Consider the following 24,290-nt stretch of genomic DNA (forward strand, 5'->3'; position numbering starts at 1 on the left):
CCTCTTGTCTCTCACAGCTACATGTAGTCATATAGTCCTTCACTCCTCTCTCTCTGACGTACACAGAGACAGCAGGGGAGGTGAGGCAGCTCTGAATCTGTGTGTGGTGAGGCAGCCCTGAATCTGTGTGTGGTGAGGCAGCTCTGAATCTGTGTGTGGTGAGGCAGCTCTGAATCTGTGTGTGGTGAGGCAGCTCTGAATCTGTGTGTGGTGAGGCAGCTCTGAATCTGTGTGTGGTGAGGCAGCTCTGAATCTGTGTGTGGTGAGGCAGCTCTGAATCTGTGTGTGGTGAGGCAGCTCTGAATCTGTGTGTGGTGAGGCAGCTCTGAATCTGTGTGTGGTGAGGCAGCTCTGAATCTGTGTGGGTTGAGGCAGCTCTGAATCTGTGTGTGGTGAGGCAGCTCTGAATCTGTGTGTGGTGAGGCAGCTCTGAATCTGTGTGTGGTGAGGCAGCTGCAGAGGTATTTGTATATGTGTGTGTGTGTGTGTGTGTGTGTGTGTGTGTGTGTGTGTGTGTGTGTGTGTGTGTGTGTGTGTGTGTGTGTGTGTGTGTGTGTGTGTGTGTGTGTGTGTGTGTGTGTGTGTGTGTGTGTGTGTGTGTGTGTATAGCGTATGTATAGCGTATGTGTGTGTGTGTGTGTGTGTGTGTGTGTGTGTGTGTGTGTGTGTGTGTGTGTGTGTGTGTGTGTGTGTGTGTGTGTGTGTGTGTGTGTGTGTGTGTATAGCGTATGTAGGTGTGTGTGTGTGTGTGTGTGTGTGTATAGCGTATGTAGGTGTGTGTGTGTGTGTGTGTGTGTGTATAGCGTATGTAGGTGTGTGTGTGTGTGTGTGTGTGTGTGTGTGTGTGTGTGTGTGTGTGTGTGTGTGTGTGTGTGTGTGTGTGTGTGTGTGTGTGTGTGTGTGTGTGTGTGTGTGTGTGTGTGTGTGTGTGTGTGTGTATAGCGTATGTAGGTGTGTGTGTGTATAGCGTATGTAGGTGTGTGTGTGTATAGAGTATGTAGGTGTGTGTGTGTGTGTGTGTGTGATGCTGGACATGTGTGTGTGTTACCTAGCAGCGATGCCTCCCTGGCGCAGGTTGGACACCCGAGGTTTTCCATCCTTGTCAACGCCCCCAGACACAGTGAGGCCGAGTGTGGTTCCCTCTTTCTTCATTAACTCTACAACACTGGAGCCCTTAAACTCATCTGAGAGAGGAGAGGAGGAAGAGGGGAGGAAGAGGGACAGGCGATGAGAGAGGTGCGGAGACCGAACAGGGCCCAACATGATGCAGAACACGAGATCCTTCCTACTGTCCTCTCCTCCTCTGAAAAGGTCTGTCAACACGCTGTCCTCAACTCCTCCTCTGAAAAGGACTGTCAACACGCTGTCCTCAACTCCTTATCAGGAAGGAAGCAGCGGCTAGATGAATGGTTGAATGGTGTCTCTCTCTATCTCTCTCTCTCCCTGTGTCTCTCTCTCTCTCTCCCTGTCTCTCTCTCTATCTCTCTATCTCTCCCTCCCTGTGTCTTTCTCTCTTTCTCTCTCTCTCTCTCGCTCTCCCTGTGTGTCTCTCTCTCAGTGTCTCTCTCCCTGTCTCTCTCTCCCTCCCCGTGTCTTTCTCTCTCTCTCTACCTCTCTCTCCCTGTGTCTCTCACCTTGTCTCTCTCTCTCTCTCTCTCTCTCTCTCCTTGTGTCTCTCTCTCTCTCTCTCTTTCTCTCTCCCCTCTCTCTCTTTCTCTCTCTATCTCTCTCTCCCTGTGTCTCTCTCTCCCAGTGTCTCTCTCACTGTCTCTCTCTCTATCTCTCCCTCCCTGTGTCTTTCTCTCTCTCTCCCTGTGTGTCTCTCTCTCAGTGTCTCTCTCCCTGTCTCTCTCTCCCTCCCTGTGTATTTCTCTCTCTCTCTACCTCTCTCTTTTCGTCTCTCTCCCCATCTCTCTCTCTCTCTCTATCTCGCTCTCCCTGTGTGTCTCTCTCATCGTCTCCCTCCCCGTCTCTCTCTCTCCCTCCCTGTGTCTTTCTCTCTCTATCTCTCTCTCCCGGTGTCTCTCACCTTGTCTCGCTCTCTCTCTCTCTCTCTCTCTCCCTGTGTCTCTCTCTTCGTCTCTCTCCCCATCTCTCTCTCTCTCTCTCTTTCTCTCTCTCTCCCCATCTCTCTCTTTCTCTCTCTCCCTGTGTCTCTCTCTCTCAGTGTGTCTCACCTTGTCTCTCTCTCTCTGTGTCTTTCTCCCTGTCTCTCTCTCTCTTTTCGTCTCTTTCCCCATCTCTCTCTCTCTCCCTGTGTCTCTCTCTCTGTGTCTCTCTCCCTGTCTCTCTCTCTCTCCCTGTGTCTCTCTCTCTCCCTGTGTCTCTCTCTCCCTTCGTCTCTCTCCCCGTCTCTCTCCCCATCTCTCTCTCTCTCTCTCCCCGTCTCTCTCTCTCTCTCTCCCCGTCTCTCTCTCTCTCTCCCCGTCTCTTTCTCTCTCTCTCCCCGTCTCTCTCTCTCTCTCTCCCCGTCTCTCCCTCTCTCCCCGTCTCTCTCTCTCACTATCTCCTCCCTCTCTCTCTCCTCTCCCTCTCTCCTCCTCCTCTCTCTTCTCCTCATCCTCTCCATCTCTCTCCTCCTCCTCTCTCTCTCCTCCTCCTCTTTCTCTCCTCCTCTCTCTCTCTCTCTCTCTCTCTCTCTCTCTCTCTCTCTCTCCTCATCCTCTCCCTCTCTCCTCCTCCTCTCCCTCTCTCTCTGTCTCTCTCTCTCCTCCCCCTCTCTCTCCTCTCCTCGCCCTCTCTCTCCTCTCCTCCTCCTCCTCTCTCTCCTCTCCCTCTCTCTCTTCTCCTCTTGCTCTCTCTCTCTCCTCTCCCTCTACTCTCCTCCTCTCCCTCTCCTCTACTCCTCCTCTCTCTCTCTCCTCTCCCACTCCTCTACTCCTCCTCTCTCTCTCTCCTCTCCCCACCTCTCAGCCTCTCTTCACTGAGGAACAGTGTGAAATATCTCTCCTCTCCTCTCAGTCAGTCCATAAATAGTGATGGTAGGTAGGACAGAGAGCTAGTTGCTGGTTTCCTCCATGTCCTCAGGCTCCAGATAAAACACACAGACACATCACATCTCACTTCAGCAGCAACATAAAAGGAAATGTCCTAAATGGTACACTATTCCCTATATAGTGCACTACTTTAGTCCAGAGCCCTATTCCTATGTAGTACATTCCTTTAGACCAGAGCCCTATTCCCTATATAGTGCACTACTTTAGACCAGAGCCCTATTCCCTATATAGTACACTACTTTAGACCAGAGCGCTATTCCCTATATAGTACACTACTTTAGACCAGAGCCCTATTCCCTATATAGTACACTACTTTAGACCAGAGCCCTATTCCCTATATAGTGCACTACTTTAGACCAGAGCGCTATTCCATATATAGTGCACTACTTTAGACCAGAGCCCTATTCCCTATATAGTGCACTACTTTAGACCAGAGCCCTATTCCAAATATAGTGCACTACTTTAGACCAGAGCACTATTCCCTATATAGTGGACTACTTTAGACAAGATAGTGCACTACTCTGTGTCTGTCCAACTGGAGACTATCAGAGGACAGGGTTGTGGATGTCTCTGTGTCTGTCTGGAGACTATCAGAGGACAGGGTTGTGGATGTCTCTGTGTCTGTCTGGAGACTATCAGAGGACAGGGTTGTGGATGTCTCTGTGTCTGTCTGGAGACTATCAGAGGACAGGGTTGTGGATGTCTCTGTGTCTGTCTGGAGACTATCAGAGGACAGGGTTGTGGATGTCTCTGTGTCTGTCCAACTGGAGACTATCAGAGGACAGGGTTGTGGATGTCTCTGTGTCTGTCTGGAGACTATCAGAGGACAGGGTTGTGGATGTCTCTGTGTCTGTCTGGAGACTATCAGAGGACAGGGTTGTGGATGTCTCTGTGTCTGTCCAACTGGAGACTATCAGAGGACAGGGTTGTGGATGTCTCTGTGTCTGTCTGGAGACTATCAGAGGACAGGGTTGTGGATGTCTCTGTGTCTGTCCAACTGGAGACTATCAGACGACAGGGTTGTGGATGTCTCTGTGTCTGTCTGGAGAATATCAGAGGACAGGGTTGTGGATGTCTCTGTGTCTGTCCAACTGGAGACTATCTGAATGACCCAGGTGGAGCAACCTGTCACCCCCATCACACAACCAGCTGACCCTGAGGGAGGGAGGGGGAGGGAGGGAGGGGGGAGAGAGGGGGGGGTGGTTGAGGGGAATGAGGAATGAGGAGAGGACTGGGTTGTGGATGCTTGAGGGGAATGGTCATCAACATAACCAGTGATATCTAACCACTACAATCTGAGACAGTCTGTCTGGATGGTCTTCATCACCACTACAATCTGAGACAGTCTGTCTGGATGGTCTTCATCAACACTACAATCTGAGACAGTCTGTCTGGATGGTCTTCATCAACACTACAATCTGAGACAGTCTGTCTGGATGGTCTTCATCAACACTACAATCTGAGACAGTCTGTCTGGATGGTCTTCATCAACACTACAATCTGAGACAGTCTGTCTGGATGGTCTTCATCGCCACTACAATCTGAGACAGTCTGTCTGGAGGGTCTTCATCAACATAACCAGTCAACGATGGTTCTGTGAACACTGGAGGGTGAATGAATTGTGCATCACACTGTGAAGAGACAAATTGTCTCTCTGTTCCAAAAGCCCACAGACCAGGCTGTGATCTGGTGGGTTGTATTCCTGTCTGTGATGCTCAGAATGTGGATAAGCCTCTTAGAATGGAGGTGAGTGGTGAGAGATACGATCAAGAGAGAGAAACAAGCCTCTGTCTCTCTCTCTCCTCCTCCTCTCCTCCTCCTCCTCTCCTCCTCCTCTCCTCCTCCTCTTCATCTCTCCTCATCCACTCTCTTCCTCTCTCCTCCTCTCCTCTCCTCTCTCCTTGTCCTCCCTCCTCCTCCTCCCACTCCTCTCCCCTCTCTCCTTGTCCTCTCACCTCCTCCTCTCCTCCTCTAATCTCCTCCTCCTCTAATCACCTCCTCCTCCTCTAATCACCTCCTCCTCCTCTTCCTCCTCTCCTCTGCCCTTTCCTATGTCCTATCCTCCCTTCCTCTGTGCCCGTTCCTGTCCGGTGTGATAGCAGGGTTAGAGGACAGTGAGACAAGGGGACTGCGTCAGACAAGATGTCCTTCTCCTGTTCAGTCATTTCCCCAGTGAGCAGGTCTGACAGATGTCCCTGAGAACAAACAGCACACAGCAGGGATACTGTCCAGGACACTTTAAAACCGGGGTGATGTAGTGACACCAAGGAACAGGGGACATGAACCCTGTCCTCCTCTGTCCTCCTTTAACTCTCTGTCTACTGTTTAGTTAAGTGATAAACTGGTGTTGAGGATACAGCACATTGGCTTGTCGAGGGCCGGCGCTCTGTGCCAATTTATTATCCTCCAAACACAGTCTTCCAGGGCATTGTCACTTTTATACAACTGGTTACCAACATGTTCAAATAATCATGGACATTTTTTCATTAATAAAACATTATTTTATTCATGCTACTTCATCCCTCCAGGAGATATAGTCCAGACACTCATCTAGGGTTGTTACTACACTACAAACCCCTGGACACTACCACATGGTTACTACACTACAACATGGTTACTACACTACAACATGGTTACTACACTACAACATGGTTACTACACTACAACATGGTTACTACACTACCACATGGTTACTACACTACAACATGGTTACTACACTACAAACCCCTGGACACTACCACATGGTTACTACACTACAACATAGTTACTACACTACAAACCCCTGGACACTACCACATGGTTACTACACTACAACATGGTTACTACACTACAACATGGTTACTACACTACAACATGGTTACTACACTACCACATGGTTACTACACTACAACATGGTTACTACACTACAATATGGTTACTACACTACAACATGGTTACTACACTACAACATGGTTACTACACTACACCATGGTTACTACACTACAACATGGTTACTACACTACCACATGGTTACTACACTACCACATGGTTACTACACTACAACATGGTTACTACACTACAACATGGTTACTACACTACAACATGGTTACTACACTACAACATGGTTACTACACTACCACATGGTTACTACACTACAACATGGTTACTACACTACAAACCCCTGGACACTACAACATGGTTACTACACTACAACATGGTTACTACACTACAACATGGTTACTACACTACAACATGGTTACTACACTACAACATGTTTACTACACTACAAACCCCTGGACAATACAACATGGTTACTACACTACAACATGGTTACTACACTACAACATGGTTACTACACTACAACATGGTTACTACACTACAACATGGTTACTACACTACAACATGGTTACTACACTACAACATGGTTACTACACTACAAACCCCTGGACACTACAACATGGTTACTACACTACAACATGGTTACTACACTACAACATGGTTACTACACTACAACATGGTTACTACACTACAACATGTTTACTACACTACAAACCCCTGGACACTACCACATGGTTACTACACTACAACATGGTTACTACACTACAACATGGTTACTACACTACCACATGGTTACTACACTACAACATGGTTACTGCACTACAACATGGTTACTACACTACAACATGGTTACTACACTACAATATGGTTACTACACTACAACATGGTTACTACACTACAATATGGTTACTACACTACAACATGGTTACTACACTACAAACCCCTGGACAATACAACATGGTTACTACACTACAACATGGTTACTACACTACAACATGGTTACTACACGACAACATGTTTACTACACTACAAACCCCTGGACAATACAACATGGTTACTACACTACCAACCACTGGCCTCAGATATATCAAAAGTAGTGCACTATATAGGGGACATTTATAGGGGACATATATAGGGGACACATATAGGGCACATATATAGGGGACATATATAGGGGACATATATAGGGGACATATATAAGGGACATATATAGGGGACATATATAGGGGACATATATAGGGGACATATATAGGGCACATATATAGGGGACATATATAGGGGACATATATAGGGGACATATATAGAGGACATATATAGGGGACATATATAGAGGACATATACAGGGCACATATATGGGACATATATAGGGCACATATATAGGGGACATATATAGGGGACATATATAGGGCACATATATAGGGGACATATATAGGGGACATATATATGGCACATATATAGGGCACATATAGGGGACATATATAGGGGACATATATAGGGGACATATATAGGGGACATATAGGGGACACATATAGGGGACACATATAGGGGACACATATAGGGGACATATAGGGCACACATATATAGGGGACATATATAGGGCACACATATATAGGGGACATATAGGGGACATATAGGGCACACATATATAGGGGACATATATAGGGGACATATATAGGGGACATATATAGGGGACATATATAGGGCACACATATTTAGGGCACACATATATAGGGGACATATATAGGGGACATATATAGGGGACATATATAGGGGACATATATAGGGAACATATATAGGGGACACATATAGGGGACATACATAGGGGACATACATAGGGGACATACATAGGGCACATATATATAGGGGACATATATAGGGCACATATATAGGGGACATATATAGGGGACACATATATAGGAAACATATATAGGGGACATATATAGGGGACATATATAGGGGACATATATAGGGTACACATATTTAGGGGGCATATATAGGGGACATATATAGGGCACATATATAGGGCACATATATAGGGCACATATATAGGGGAGATATATATGGCACATATATAGGGGACATATATAGGGGACATATATAGTTGACATATATAGGGGACATATATATGGCACATATATAGGGCACATATATAGGGGACATATATAGGGGACATATATAGGGGACATATATAGGGGACATATATAGGGCACATATATAGGGGACATATATAGGGGACATATATAGGGGACATATATAGGGGACATATATGGCACATATATAGGGCACATATATAGGGCACATATAGGGGACATATATAGGGGACATATATAGGGGACATATATAGGGGACATATAGGGGACACATATAGGGGACACATATAGGGGACACATATAGGGGACACATATAGGGGACATATAGGGCACACATATATAGGGGACATATATAGGGCACACATATATAGGGGACATATAGGGGACATATAGGGCACACATATATAGGGGACATATATAGGGGACATATATAGGGGACATATATAGGGGACATATATAGGGGACATATATAGGGGACATATATAGGGCACACATATTTAGGGCACACATATATAGGGGACATATATAGGGGACATATATAGGGGACATATATAGGGGACATATATAGGGAACACATATAGGGGACACATATAGGGGACATACATAGGGGACATACATAGGGGACATACATAGGGGACATACATAGGGCACATATATATAGGGGACATATATAGGGCACATATATAGGGGACATATATAGGGGACACATATATAGGAAACATATATAGGGGACATATATAGGGGACATATATAGGGGACATATATAGGGTACACATATTTAGGGGGCATATATAGGGGACATATATAGGGCACATATATAGGGCACATATATAGGGCACATATATAGGGGAGATATATATGGCACATATATAGGGGACATATATAGGGGACATATATAGGGGACATATATACGGGACATATATACGGGACATATATAGTTGACATATATAGGGGACATATATATGGCACATATATAGGGCACATATATAGGGGACATATATAGGGCACATATATAGGGGACATATATAGGGCACATATATAGGGCACATATATAGGGGACATATATAGGGGACATATAGGGCACATATATAGGGGACATATATAGGGGACATATATAAGGGACATATATAGTGGACATATATAGGGGACATATATAGGGGACACATATAGGGGACATATATAGGGGACATATTTAGGGGACATATAGGGGACATATAGGGGACATATATAGGGGACATATATAGGGGACATATATAGGGGACATATATAGGGGACATATATAGGGGACATATATAGGGGACACATAGGGGACATATATAGGGGACATATATAGGGGACATATATAGGGGACAGCGTGTCATTTGAGATGTAGTTCAGGTACAAGCTAGGTGCTGCCAGACAGCCTGTCAGTGTCTATCGCCCACTAAGCATATCATTGGAAAAGACCAAGCCATTCTACCCTTTAATGAAATGTTAACTTAGTCATTTGCATATTGATGAGAATGCCAAAGGGAGCTTTAGGATGGAGAAAAGGAGTTTGGTGTTGGGGTAGTCGTGGGGGGGGCGGGGTATCCGTGCACAGCTGAAGTCATTTCCGTGCTAGCGGGTTTGCGGCTAATCGGAAGCGCTAGCTAGCTGGCTGGCAGAGTTGTGATGGAGAGGGGAAGGAGTGTGTGTGTGTGTGTGTGTGTGTGTGTGTGTGTGTGTGTGTGTGTGTGTGTGTGTGTGTGTGTGTGTGTGTGTGTGTGTGTGCGTGCGTGTGTGCGTGGGGGACAAACAGGAAGGAAGAGAGGGGACCCGGGGCCTCGGAGAGGGGAGGGTGTGTGTGTGTGTGTGTGTGTGTGTGTGTGTGTGTGTGTGTGTGTGTGTGTGTGTGTGTGTGTGTGTGTGTGTGTGTGTGTGTGTGTGTGTGTGTGTGTGTGTGTGTGTGTGGGACAAACAGGAAGGAAGAGAGGGGACCCGGGGCCTCGGAGAGGGGAGGGAGTGTGTGTGTGTGTGTGTGTGCGAGGGGGACAAACAGGAAGGAAGAGGGGACCCAGGGCCTCGGAGAGGGGAGGGAGTGTGTGTGTGCGTGTGTGTGTGTGTGTGCGAGGGGGACAAACAGGAAGGAAGAGAGGGGACCCGGGGCCTCGGAGAGGGGAGGGAGTGTGCGTGTGTGTGTGTGTGTGTGCGAGGGGGACAAACAGGAAGGGAGGGGACCCGGGGCCTCGGTTCCCCTTTCTGAAGATTCGCTGCTGTGCCTGGTAATCTTCACTGAACCAAATCAGCCCAGTTTACAACATGCTAGAGTTGATATAAGGTGACCACTGAGCATCAATCAGCCCAGTTTACAACATGCTAGAGTTGATATAAGGTGACCACTGAGCATCAATCAGCCCAGTTTACAACATGCTAGAGTTGATATAAGGTGACCACTGAGCATCAATCAGCCGTAGAGAAAGGCCACTGCCCCTGAAACGGTGATCTCGGACACAAATGATATAGGAGGGACCTTTTCCAACTAATCTCAGCTTCTATGGCTGCCTGAACTTAGAGCCAGCATACCGTATGTCCTGCAGGGTGTTCCTGTCATTGGTGCTCGTCTCAAAGAGATGAGGAGATATTTCTACAGGTTAACATGTGTACCAGAGAGGATGAATGGTTTCTGGGTCGAACAGAGATGCTTTGCTTTCTGCTGCTCTCTCTGTTCTCTCTCATCTGTTCTCTGTTCTCTCTCCTCTGTTCTCTCTCTGTTCTCTCTCTGTTCTCTCTCTCTGTTCTCTCTCCTCTGTTCTCTCTCCTCTGTTCTCTCTCCTCTGTTCTCTCTCCTCTGTTCTCTCTCCTCTGTTCTCTCTCCTCTGTTCTCTCTCTCTGTTCTCTCTCTGTTCTCTCTCTCTGTTCTCTCTCTCTGTTCTCTCTCCTCTGTTCTCTCTCCTCTGTTCTCTCTCCTCTGTTCTCTCTCCTCTGTTCTCTCTCCTCTGTTCTCTCTCCTCTGTTCTCTCTCCTCTGTTCTCTCTCCTCTGTTCTCTCTCCTCTGTTCTCTCTCCTCTGTTCTCTCTCTGTTCTCTCTCCCACCTCTCCCACAGCACCAGAGGGACAGAGAGACAGACAGACTGTCTCCCACCTCTCCCACAGCACCAGAGAGACAGACAGACAGTCTCCCACCTCTCCCACAGCACCAGAGAGACAGACAGGCAGACTGTCTCACACCTCTCCCACCTCTCCCACAGCACCAGAGAGACAGACAGACAGACAGACTGTCTCACATCTCTCCCACCTCTCCCACAGCACCAGAGGGACAGAGAGACAGACAGACTGTCTCACACCTCTCCCACCTCTCCCACAGCACCAGAGAGACAGAGAGACAGACAGACTGTCTACCACCTCTCCCACCTCTCCCACAGCACCAGAGGGACAGAGAGACAGACAGACTGTCTCACACCTCTCCCACCTCACCCACAGCACCAGAGGGACAGAGAGACAGACAGACTGTCTCACACCTCTCCCACCTCTCCCACAGCACCAGAGGGACAGAGAGACAGACAGACTGTCTCACACCTCTCCCACCTCTCCCACAGCACCAGAGAGACAGAGAGACAGACAGACTGTCTCACACCTCTCCCACCTCTCACACAGCACCAGAGGGACAGAGAGACAGACAGACTGTCTCACACCTCTCCCACCTCTCCCACCTCTCCCACAGCACCAGAGGGACAGAGAGACAGACAGACTGTCTCACACCTCTCCCACAGCACCAGAGAGACAGAGAGACAGAGAGACAGACAGACTGACTGTCTCACACCTCTCCCACCTCTCCCACAGCACCAGAGGGACAGAGAGACAGACAGACTGTCTCCCACCTCTCCCACAGCACCAGAGAGACAGACAGACAGTCTCCCACCTCTCCCACAGCACCAGAGAGACAGACAGGCAGACTGTCTCACACCTCTCCCACCTCTCCCACAGCACCAGAGAGACAGACAGACAGACAGACTGTCTCACACCTCTCCCACCTCTCCCACAGCACCAGAGGGACAGAGAGACAGACAGACTGTCTCACACCTCTCCCACCTCTCCCACAGCACCAGAGAGACAGAGAGACAGACAGACTGTCTACCACCTCTCCCACCTCTCCCACAGCACCAGAGGGACAGAGAGACAGACAGACTGTCTCACACCTCTCCCACCTCACCCACAGCACCAGAGGGACAGAGAGACAGACAGACTGTCTCACACCTCTCCCACCTCTCCCACCTCTCCCACCTCTCCCACAGCACCAGAGGGACAGAGAGACAGACAGACTGTCTCACACCTCTCCCACCTCTCCCACAGCACCAGAGAGACAGAGAGACAGACAGACTGTCTCACACCTCTCCCACCTCTCCCACAGCACCAGAGGGACAGAGAGACAGACAGACTGTCTCACACCTCTCCCACCTCTCCCACCTCTCCCACAGCACCAGAGGGACAGAGAGACAGACAGACTGTCTCACACCTCTCCCACAGCACCAGAGAGACAGAGAGACAGAGAGACAGACAGACTGACTGTCTCACACCTCTCCCACCTCTCCCACAGCACCAGAGGGACAGAGAGACAGACAGACTGTCTCACACCTCTCCCACCTCTCCCACAGCACCTCTCACACATCTTTCTCTCTTTCTTGAGTTCTTTCTTTCCTTGTCACCCTTGACCTCTCACGATTTATCTCTCTCTCTCCCGTCATCGCACTGTGTGTGGGCGAGGAGAGGATGAAGTTATCTGTGCAAACAAATATATTTGTATCAACAAGTGCTTCAGAAATTCAAGACAAGACTTGCAGAATGCATTAAGTCTGTTAGGCGAAAGAGAGAGAAAGAGTGAAAGAGTGTTTCAGAGATGGTTCATGCATTTACTGTCTGTTTAAAAACCACGTAGTCGTTGACACCGTCTATCTGTTGTCTCGTAAAATAGCTCCCGGATGCTCATAGCCTCTCTGAGTTATCATGTCCTATAACACTGGTTTCATCAAAACAAATAAAACAGGAACTAGCTAGAAAACACAAACCCCATGACTCTAACCTGGGGCGGCAGGGTAGCCTAGTGGTTAGAGCGTTGGACTAACCAGGAACTAGCTAGAAAACACAAACCCCATGACTCTAACCTGGGGCGGCAGGGTAGCCTAGTGGTTAGAGCGTTGGACTAACCAGGAACTAGCTAGAAAACACAAACCCCATCACTCTAACCTGATAAGTACATCACATCTATATAACAGGTCAAATGGAATCAATAAGTACCAAAGAGGAAACAGTCCCCTGAACCAACGGAGGGTATTGATACAGTCCCCTGACCAAACGGAGGGTATTGATACAGTCCCCTGACCAAACGGAGGGTATTGATACAGTCCCCTGACCAAACGGAGGGTATTGATACAGTCCCCTGAACCAACGGAGGGTATTGATACAGTCCCCTGAACCAACGGAGGGTATTGATACAGTCCCCTGAACAAATGGAGGGTATTGATACAGTCCCCTGAACAAATGGAGGGTATTGATACAGTCCCCTGAACCAATGGAGGGTATTGATACAGTCCCCTGAACAAATGGAGGGTATTGATACAGTCCCCTGAACAAACGGAGGGTATTGATACAGTCCCCTGAACCAACGGAGGGTATTGATACAGTCCCCTGACCAAACGGAGGGTATTGATACAGTCCCCTGACCAAACGGAGGGTATTGATACAGTCCCCTGAACAAACGGAGGGTGTTGATACAGTCCCCTGAACCAGATGAGGCTGGTGTAGCTAGCTACTTAATGAGCGGTAATAGCGTTTCAAACGTTACTCGCTCGGAGCCTTCTAGCAGTTGTTCCCCTTGCTCTGCAAGGGTAACGCTGCTTCGATGATGGCTGTTGTCGTTGTGTTACTGGTTCGAGCCCAGAGAGGAGCGAGGAGAGGGATGGAAGCTATATTGTTACACTGGCAATACTAAAGTGCCTATAAGAACATCCAATAGTCAAAGGCTAATGAAATACAAATGGTATAGAGGGAAATAGTCCTATAATTCCTATAATAACTACAACCTAAAACTTCTTACCTGGGAATATTGAAGACTCATGTTAAAAGGAACCACCAGCTTTCATATGTTCTCATGTTCTGAGCAAGGAACTGAAACGTTAGCTTTCTTACATGGCACATATTGCACTTTTACTTTCTTCTCCAACACGTTGTTTTTGCATTATTTAACCCAAATTGAACATGTTTAATAATTTATTTGAGGCTAAATTGATTTTATTTATGTATTATATTAAGTTAAAATAAGTGTTCATTCAGTATTGTTGTAATTGTCATTATTACAAATAAATAATATTTTTAAAAAATCGTCCGATTAATCGGTATCGGCTTTTTTGGTCCTCCAATAATCGGTATCGGCGTTGAAAGATCATAATCAGTCGACCTCTGTTTCAATACACTCTCTCCCCATCTCTCTCTCTCACACACACACACACTGTTAAGGTTTTCTTCTATCGCCTCCTCTGAAGGTGTAGCAAGGATCGGACCAAAATGCAGTGTGGTAATTTTGATACATGTTTAATAACGAACAAACACGAACAATACAAAACAAGAACCGTGAAACCCTAAACAGCCTATACTGGTGCAAACTAACACAGTAACACAGAGACAGGAACAATCACCAAACAGCCTATACTGGTGCAAACTAACACAGTAACACAGAGACAGGAACAATCACCAAACAGCCTATACTGGTGCAAACTAACACAGTAACACAGAGACAGGAACAATCACCAAACAGCCTATACTGGTGCAAACTAACACAGAGACAGGAACAATCACCAAACAGCCTATACTGGTACACAGTAACACAGCGACAGGAACAATCACCCACCAAACACTCAAAGAATATGGCTGCCTAAATATGGTTCCCAATCAGAGACAACGATAAACACCTGCTTCTGATTGAGAACCACTTCAGGCAACCATAGACTTTTCTAGAAAACCCCACTATACCACAATCCCAATACCTACAAAAACCCCAAGACAAAACACACCACATAAATAAACCCATGTCACACCCTGGCCTGACCAAAATAATAAAGAAAACACAAAATACTAAGACTAGGGCGTGACACACACACATTTTGTTATTCTATCCTCGTAGGAACATTGATTTAGTTATTCTATTCAAATTCCTACTTGACTAACCTCCAACCCAAAACCTAACCCTAACCATAATTGCAACCCTAAATCTAACCCGTACCCTAAAATCCTATTTTCTATAACCCCTAACCCTAAGCATTGCAGGTATCCCAACCTTGACCTGTAACTCCTAACCCTAACCCTAATTCTAACCTAAAACTTAACACTAAACTTAATCCCTACGATTTAAATAGCCTTTGTCTAATGAAGGATAATTTTGACTATCCTTGTGGATAGAAGACCCCCCACACTCCCCCTTCTTTAACATCACAGATTACAGAGCACGACCAGACTGACCTCTTGTTGCTACGGCGATCAGACTGACCTCTTGTTGCTATAGCGACCAGACTGACCTCAGGGCTGATCACTTCAGGAGATGGTTATGATGCCCTTAGTGCCTCCAGACGAAAGATTACGGACAGAGACTGGCTAAAAAAACAACATCATCACTATCTCCCCCTTTAACAAAAAAACATCATCACTATCTCCCCCTTTAACAAAAAAACATCATCACTATCTCCCAGTGTGTATAATAGCAGCGTGGCTCTGAATCGGCAGTGAAGGATCTCACTTTTATCTCGCTCTAGAGCTGAGCCTGGCGTTGTTGTTGTTGTTGTTGACAGAACAGCTTGTTAATAACTCTCAGACGAGGCCAGGAGACGCAGCACATGCCCAGTAATCTGTTGCTCAGAGAGTTGGCTCCCAGCGATACAACACATTCTGATAGAGCTCACTGAGTCCATGAGATACAACACATTCTGATAGAGCTCACTGAGTCCACAACACATTCTGATAGAGCTCACTGAGTCCACAACACATTCTGATAGAGCTCACTGAGTCCATGAGATACAACACATTCTAATAGAGCTCACTGAGTCCACAACACATTCTGATAGAGCTCACTGAGTCCACAACACATTCTAATAGAGCTCACTGAGTCCACAACACATTCTAATAGAGCTCACTGAGTCCACAACACATTCTAATAGAGCTCACTGAGTCCACAACACATTCTAATAGAGCTCACTGAGTCCACAACACATTCTAATAGAGCTCACTGAGTCCATGAGATACAACACATTCTAATAGAGCTCACTGAGTCAACAACACATTCTAATAGAGCTCACTGAGTCCACAACACATTCTGATAGAGCTCACTGAGTCAACAACACATTCTAATAGAGCTCACTGAGTCCACAACACATTCTAATAGAGCTCACTGAGTCCACGAGATACAACACATTCTAATAGAGCTCACTGAGTCCATGAGATACAACACATTCTAATAGAGCTCACTGAGTCCACAACACATTCTGATAGAGCTCACTGAGTCCATGAGATACAACACATTCTGATAGAGCTCACTGAGTCCACAACACATTCTAATAGAGCTCACTGAGTCCACAACACATTCTAATAGAGCTCACTGAGTCCACGAGATACAACACATTCTAATAGAGCTCACTGAGTCCACAACACATTCTAATAGAGCTCACTGAGTCCACAACACATTCTAATAGAGCTCACTGAGTCCACGAGATACAACACATTCTAATAGAGCTCACTGAGTCCACAACACATTCTAATAGAGCTCACTGAGTCCACAACACATTCTGATAGAGCTCACTGAGTCCACAACACATTCTGATAGAGCTCACTGAGTCCACAACACATTCTAATAGAGCTCACTGAGTCCACGAGATACAACACATTCTGATAGAGCTCACTGAGTCCACGAGATACAACACATTCTAATAGAGCTCACTGAGTCCATGAGATACAACACATTCTGATAGAGCTCACTGAGTCCACGAGATACAACACATTCTAATAGAGCTCACTGAGTCCATGAGATACAACACATTCTGATAGAGCTCACTGAGTCCACGAGATACAACACATTCTGATAGAGCTCACTGAGTCCACAACACATTCTAATAGAGCTCACTGAGTCCACGAGATACAACACATTCTAATAGAGCTCACTGAGTCCACGAGATACAACACATTCTGATAGAGCTCACTGAGTCCACAACACATTCTAATAGAGCTCACTGAGTCCACAACACATTCTAATAGAGCTCACTGAGTCCATGAGATACAACACATTCTAATAGAGCTCACTGAGTCCATGAGATACAACACATTCTGATAGAGCTCACTGAGTCCACGAGATACAACACATTCTGATAGAGCTCACTGAGTCCACAACACATTCTAATAGAGCTCACTGAGTCCACAACACATTCTAATAGAGCTCACTGAGTCCACGAGATACAACACATTCTAATAGAGCTCACTGAGTCCACAACACATTCTGATAGAGCTCACTGAGTCCACGAGATACAACACATTCTAATAGAGCTCACTGAGTCCACAACACATTCTGATAGAGCTCACTGAGTCCATGAGATACAACACATTCTGATAGAGCTCACTGAGTCCATGAGATACAACACATTCTAATAGAGCTCACTGAGTCCATGAGATACAACACATTCTGATAGAGCTCACTGAGTCCACAACACATTCTAATAGAGCTCACTGAGTCCATGAGATACAACACATTCTAATAGAGCTCACTGAGTCCACAACACATTCTAATAGAGCTCACTGAGTCCACAACACATTCTAATAGAGCTCACTGAGTCCATGAGATACAACACATTCTAATAGAGCTCACTGAGTCCACAACACATTCTAATAGAGCTCACTGAGTCCACAACACATTCTAATAGAGCTCACTGAGTCCATGAGATACAACACATTCTAATAGAGCTCACTGAGTCCACAACACATTCTAATAGAGCTCACTGAGTCCACAACACATTCTAATAGAGCTCACTGAGTCCACAACACATTCTGATAGAGCTCACTGAGTCCATGAGATACAACACATTCTAATAGAGCTCACTGAGTCCATGAGATACAACACATTCTAATAGAGCTCACTGAGTCCATGAGATACAACACATTCTGATAGAGCTCACTGAGTCCACAACACATTCTAATAGAGCTCACTGAGTCCATGAGATACAACACATTCTAATAGAGCTCACTGAGTCCACAACACATTCTAATAGAGCTCACTGAGTCCATGAGATACAACACATTCTAATAGAGCTCACTGAGTCCACAACACATTCTAATAGAGCTCACTGAGTCCATGAGATACAACACATTCTAATAGAGCTCACTGAGTCCACAACACATTCTAATAGAGCTCACTGAGTCCACAACACATTCTAATAGAGCTCACTGAGTCCACAACACATTCTAATAGAGCTCACTGAGTCCACGAGATACAACACATTCTAATAGAGCTCACTGAGTCCATGAGATACAACACATTCTAATAGAGCTCACTGAGTCCACAACACATTCTAATAGAGCTCACTGAGTCCACAACACATTCTAATAGAGCTCACTGAGTCCACGAGATACAACACATTCTGATAGAGCTCACTGAGTCCACAACACATTCAAATAGAGCTCACTGAGTCCATGAGATACAACACATTCTAATAGAGCTCACTGAGTCCACAACACATTCTAATAGAGCTCACTGAGTCCATGAGATACAACACATTCTAATAGAGCTCACTGAGTCCACAACACATTCTGATAGAGCTCACTGAGTCCACAACACATTCTAATAGAGCTCACTGAGTCCACGAGATACAACACATTCTAATAGAGCTCACTGGGTCCACAACACATTCTAATAGAGCTCACTGAGTCCATGAGATACAACACATTCTAATAGAGCTCACTGAGTCCATGAGATACAACACATTCTAATAGAGCTCACTGAGTCCACAACACATTCTAATAGAGCTCACTGAGTCCACAACACATTCTAATAGAGCTCACTGAGTCCACAACACATTCTAATAGAGCTCACTGAGTCCACGAGATACAACACATTCTAATAGAGCTCACTGAGTCCACGAGATACAACACATTCTAATAGAGCTCACTGAGTCCACAACACATTCTAATAGAGCTCACTGAGTCCACGAGATACAACACATTCTAATAGAGCTCACTGAGTCAACAACACATTCTAATAGAGCCCACTGAGTCCACAACACATTCTAATAGAGCTCACTGAGTCCACAACACATTCTAATAGAGCTCACTGAGTCCACAACACATTCTAATAGAGCTCACTGAGTCCGTGTAAAAGTGTTCAATATATTCTGTTCAAGACATTTAGAGATGTTTGTAAAGGTTTTCTATTGTTGAAGCACAGACCGTTTCTTTCAGAGGCAAAGAGAGACATTTACGGGTGTGAAGGGGCAGAGGGTCAGGTGAGGTAAGGACAGGTACAGGCAGGTAAGGGATCACAACATATTGAAGTATGCATTGAACTGACTGGTGAGGGGAGGGGCTAATCTAGCTCATTGGGAGGTGTGGGTTAGGTAGTAGGGTGGGAGGTATTAGGTGACTAGTGTCCAATCAGGTAAGGGGTGATGGGTCGATCACGTTTGGGGACAATCAGGTTAGGGTTCATAGGTGAGAGATTAAAAGTCAAGGCTCAGTGAGGGGTCAGAGGTTATGTATCCTTACCTGGGATACTCTGCCTCCTGATGGCCAGCGCTCCATCGGGTGGCCTGGAGGGGTTGGAGTGCTTTGTGTAAGGCCCCTCATCTGGAAACAACAAGGAAGGGAAAGACACTGTCAGCTACTGGGTTGAGATGGCTACTGTTGCACTACAGCCACACAGTCAACAACCCTCTCACCAGGACCAAGGAGTCAGATAGCACTACAACCACACAGTCAACAACCCTCTCACCAGGACCAAGGAGTCAGATAGCACTACAACCACACAGTCAACAACCCTCTCACCAGGACCAAGGAGTCAGATAGCACTACAACCACACAGTCAACAACCCTCTCACCAGGACCAAGGAGACAGATAGCACTACAACCACACAGTCAACAACCCTCTCACCAGGACCAAGGAGTCAGATAGCACTACTCAGAGTCAACAACCCCCTCACCAGGACCAAGGAGACAGATAGCACTACTCACAGTCAACAACCCTCTCACCAGGACCAAGGAGTCAGATAGCACTACAACCACACAGTCAACAACCCTCTCACCAGGACCAAGGAGTCAGATAGCACTACAACCACACAGTCAACAACCCTCTCACCAGGACCAAGGAGACAGATAGCACTATAACCACACAGTCAACAACCCTCTCACCAGGACCAAGGAGTCAGATAGCACTACAACCACACAGTCAACAACCCTCTCACCAGGACCAAGGAGACAGATAGCACTACAACCACACAGTCAACAACCCTCTCACCAGGACCAAGGAGTCAGATAGCACTACAACCACACAGTCAACAACCCTCTCACCAGGACCAAGGAGACAGATAGCACTACAACCACACAGTCAACAACCCTCTCACCAGGACCAAGGAGACAGATAGCACTACAACCCCTCACCAGGACCAAGGAACAGACAGCACATCAGTCCTGCGACATCACTCACAAACACAGAGTTCATGATGAAGAGTACACCCCTCCGGCCTTGAGCTCCAGTAGAGAAGCCAATACCGTCATAGTTCTCATGAGATAACGTAAATACGAGATAACACTCTTAAGATAACGTAAATACGAGATAACACTCTTGAGATAACGTAAATACGAGATAACACTCATGAGATAACGTAAATACGAGATAATGCTCTGAGATAACGTTAAATACGAAGGATAAATGACTGTTATTTGAAAAGTAAATGACTGAAATTAGTATAAATATATATACTGTATATATACACCGGACAATTTATTAACCCATCTAGTATCGGTCGGACCCTCCTTGGCTTCCAGAACAGCCTGAATTCTTTGGGTTATGGATTCTACAAGTCGGGAAACGTTCTAAGGGGACGTTGGTCCATACTGACGCGATGTCATCGTGCAGTTGCTGTAGATACCACCTCCACCAGCCTGTCCCGTTGACACCAGGCAGGATGGGACCATGGACTCGTGCTGCTTACTCCAAATCCTGACTCTGCCATCAGCAGGACTTAACAGGAACCGGGATTCGTCCAAGAGGTGTTTTTCTACACATCATATATCATATAGACAGGTGTGTGTACCTTTCCAAATATATGTCCAATCAATTGACTTTACCACAGGTGGACTCCAATCAAGTTGTATAAACATCTCAAGGATGATGAATGGAAACAGGATTCATCTGAGCTCAATTTCGAGTCTCATAGCAAATAAGTGCTCTGACATGCACTGTCAACTGTGGAACCTTTTATATAGACAGGTGTGTGTACATTTCCAAATCATGTCCCAATCAATTGAATTTACCACAGGTGGACTCCAATCAAGTTGTAGAAACATCTCAAGGATGATCAATGGAAAACGTCTCTGAACACGTTTGTACATATTTTTTGTATATAAATTTGCAAACATTTAAAAAAAAAATGTCAAGGTTGATGAGGAATTTAGTTGATTTAATCCATTTTAAAATAAGTCTGTAACGTAACAACATGTGGTGGACAAGGGCAGGAGTCTGAATGCCCTGTAGACTGAATATGTTTCTCTGTCTTTACTGTCACCAGGTAGACGTTTCTCCTTGGCGACTCGGTATCAGAGAGGCTCTTGGACCTGTCAACGACGGCATAACAACTTTAACATGTTGACATTTTGAGGTGAAAGACTCAATCAAACCACAGGCATCCCTTCATCTCAGTGTGTCAGTCAGTACACAGAGGAACCCCCTTCCCTCTCCTAGTACAGAGACAACAGACAGGTATCGGATCCACTGCTGAAATAACCATCAGACGGCAGCATGAACAGAACCAGTAGTCTCTGACAGGAAGTCAACAACACCAGTAGTCTCTGACAGGAAGTCAACAACACCAGTAGTCTCTGACAGGAAGTCAACAACACCAGTAGTCTCTGACAGGAAGTCAACAACACCAGTAGTCTCTGACAGGAAGTCAACAACACCAGTAGTCTCTGACAGGAAGACAACAACACCAGTAGTCTCTGACAGGAAGTCAACAACACCAGTAGTCTCTGACAGGAAGACAACAACACCAGTAGTCTCTGACAGGAAGTCAACAACACCAGTAGTCTCTGACAGGAAGTCAACAACACCAATAGTCTCTGACAGGAAGTCAACAACACCAGTAGTCTCTGACAGGAAGTCAACAACACCAGTAGTCTCTGACAGGAAGTCAACAACACCAGTATTCTCTGACAGGAAGACAACAATAGTAGTAGTCTCTGACAGGAAGACAACAACACCAGTATTCTCTGACAGGAAGACAACAACAGTAGTAGTCTCTGACAGGAAGTCAACAACACCAGTAGTCTCTGACAGGAAGACAACAACACCAGTAGTCTCTGACAGGAAGACAACAACACCAGTAGTCTCTGACAGGAAGACAACAACACCAGTAGTCTCTGACAGGAAGACAACAGTAGTAGTGTCTGACAGGAAGACAACAGTAGTAGTCTCTGACAGGAAGTCAACAACACCAGTAGTCTCTGACAGGAAGTCAACAACACCAGTAGTCTCTGACAGGAAGACAACAACACCAGTAGTCTCTGACAGGAAGACAACAACACCAGTAGTCTCTGACAGGAAGACAACAACACCAGTAGTCTCTGACAGGAAGACAACAACACCAGTAGTCTCTGACAGGAAGACAACAACAGTAGTAGTCTCTGACAGGAAGACAACAGTAGTAGTGTCTGACAGGAAGACAACAGTAGTAGTCTCTGACAGGAAGACAACAGTAGTAGTGTCTGACAGGAAGACAACAGTAGTAGTGTCTGACAGGAAGACAACAGTAGTAGTGTCTGACAGGAAGACAACAGTAGTAGTCTCTGACAGGAAGACAACAACAGTAGTAGTCTCTGACAGGAAGACAACAATAGTAGTCTCTGACAGGAAGACAACAATAGTAGTAGTCTCTGACAGGAAGACAACAACAGTAGTAGTCTCTGACAGGAAGACAACAACAGTAGTAGTCTCTGACAGGAAGACAACAACACCAGTAGTCTCTGACAGGAAGACAACAACAGTAGTAGTCTCTGACAGGAATACAACAATAGTAGTCTCTGACAGGAAGACAACAACAGTAGTAGTCTCTGACAGGAAGACAACAGTAGTAGTAGTCTCTGACAGGAAGACAACAACAGTAGTAGTCTCTGACAGGAAGACAACAGTAGTAGTAGTCTCTGACAGGAAGACAACAACAGTAGTAGTCTCTGACAGGAATACAACAATAGTAGTCTCTGACAGGAAGACAACAACAGTAGTAGTCTCTGACAGGAAGACAACAGTAGTAGTAGTCTCTGACAGGAAGACAACAGTAGTAGTAGTGTCTGACAGGAAGACAACAGTAGTAGTAGTCTCTGACAGGAAGACAGTAGTAGTCTCTGACAGGAAGACAACACCAGTAGTCTCTGACAGGAAGACAACAGTAGTAGTCTCTGACAGGAAGACAACAACAGTAGTAGTCTCTGACAGGAAGACAACAACAGTAGTAGTCTCTGACAGGAAGACAACAGTAGTAGTAGTCTCTGACAGGAAGACAACACCAGTAGTAGTCTCTGACAGGAAGACAACAGTAGTAGTAGTCTCTGACAGGAAGACAACAGTAGTAGTCTCTGACAGGAAGACAACAACAATAGTAGTCTCTGACAGGAAGACAACAGTAGTAGTGTCTGACAGGAAGACAACAACAGTAGTCTCTGACAGGAAGACAACAGTAGTAGTGTCTGACAGGAAGACAACAACAGTAGTAGTTTCTGACAGGAATACAACAGTAGTAGTCTCTGACAGGAAGACAACAGTAGTAGTCTCTGACAGGAAGACAACAACAGTAGTAGTCTCTGACAGGAAGACAACAGTAGTAGTGTCTGACAGGAAGACAACAACACCAGTAGTCTCTGACAGGAAGACAACAACAGTAGTAGTCTCTGACAGGAAGCCAACAGTAGTAGTCTCTGACCAGTAGTAGTGTCTGACAGGAAGACAACAACAGTAGTCTCTGACAGGAAGACAACAGTAGTAGTCTCGACAGGAAGACAACTGACAGGTGTCTGACAGGAAGACACAGTAGTAGTGTCTGACAGGAAGACAACAGTAGTAGTGTCTGACAGGAAGACAGCAGTAGTAGTGTCTGACAGGAAGACAACAACAGTAGTAGTCTCTGACAGGAAGACA

At 45.9% G+C, this 24,290-nt stretch overlaps 1 protein-coding gene across 3 annotated transcripts in view; it reads right to left on the reverse strand.

The window, feature by feature from the left end:
• The window catches only part of grip1 (glutamate receptor interacting protein 1), a 187,460-nt gene extending 167,673 nt beyond the window's left edge, over nt 1-19,787 (reverse strand). For all 3 annotated transcript variants that reach the window (XM_046296809.1, XM_046296808.1, XM_046296807.1), the window contains exons 1-2: nt 19,649-19,787; nt 1,049-1,184 (exon numbers count right to left, since the gene is read on the reverse strand). In XM_046296809.1, the coding sequence (XP_046152765.1) occupies nt 1,049-1,152 (104 nt within the window). In that variant the 5' untranslated portion in view covers nt 1,153-1,184; nt 19,649-19,787. The remainder of the gene's footprint in view (nt 1-1,048; nt 1,185-19,648) is intronic.
• Nucleotides 19,788-24,290: the final 4,503 nt, after the last annotated feature.

This window comes from Oncorhynchus gorbuscha, linkage group LG14 (assembly GCF_021184085.1).
Source record: "Oncorhynchus gorbuscha isolate QuinsamMale2020 ecotype Even-year linkage group LG14, OgorEven_v1.0, whole genome shotgun sequence".
NCBI lineage: Eukaryota > Metazoa > Chordata > Actinopteri > Salmoniformes > Salmonidae > Oncorhynchus > Oncorhynchus gorbuscha.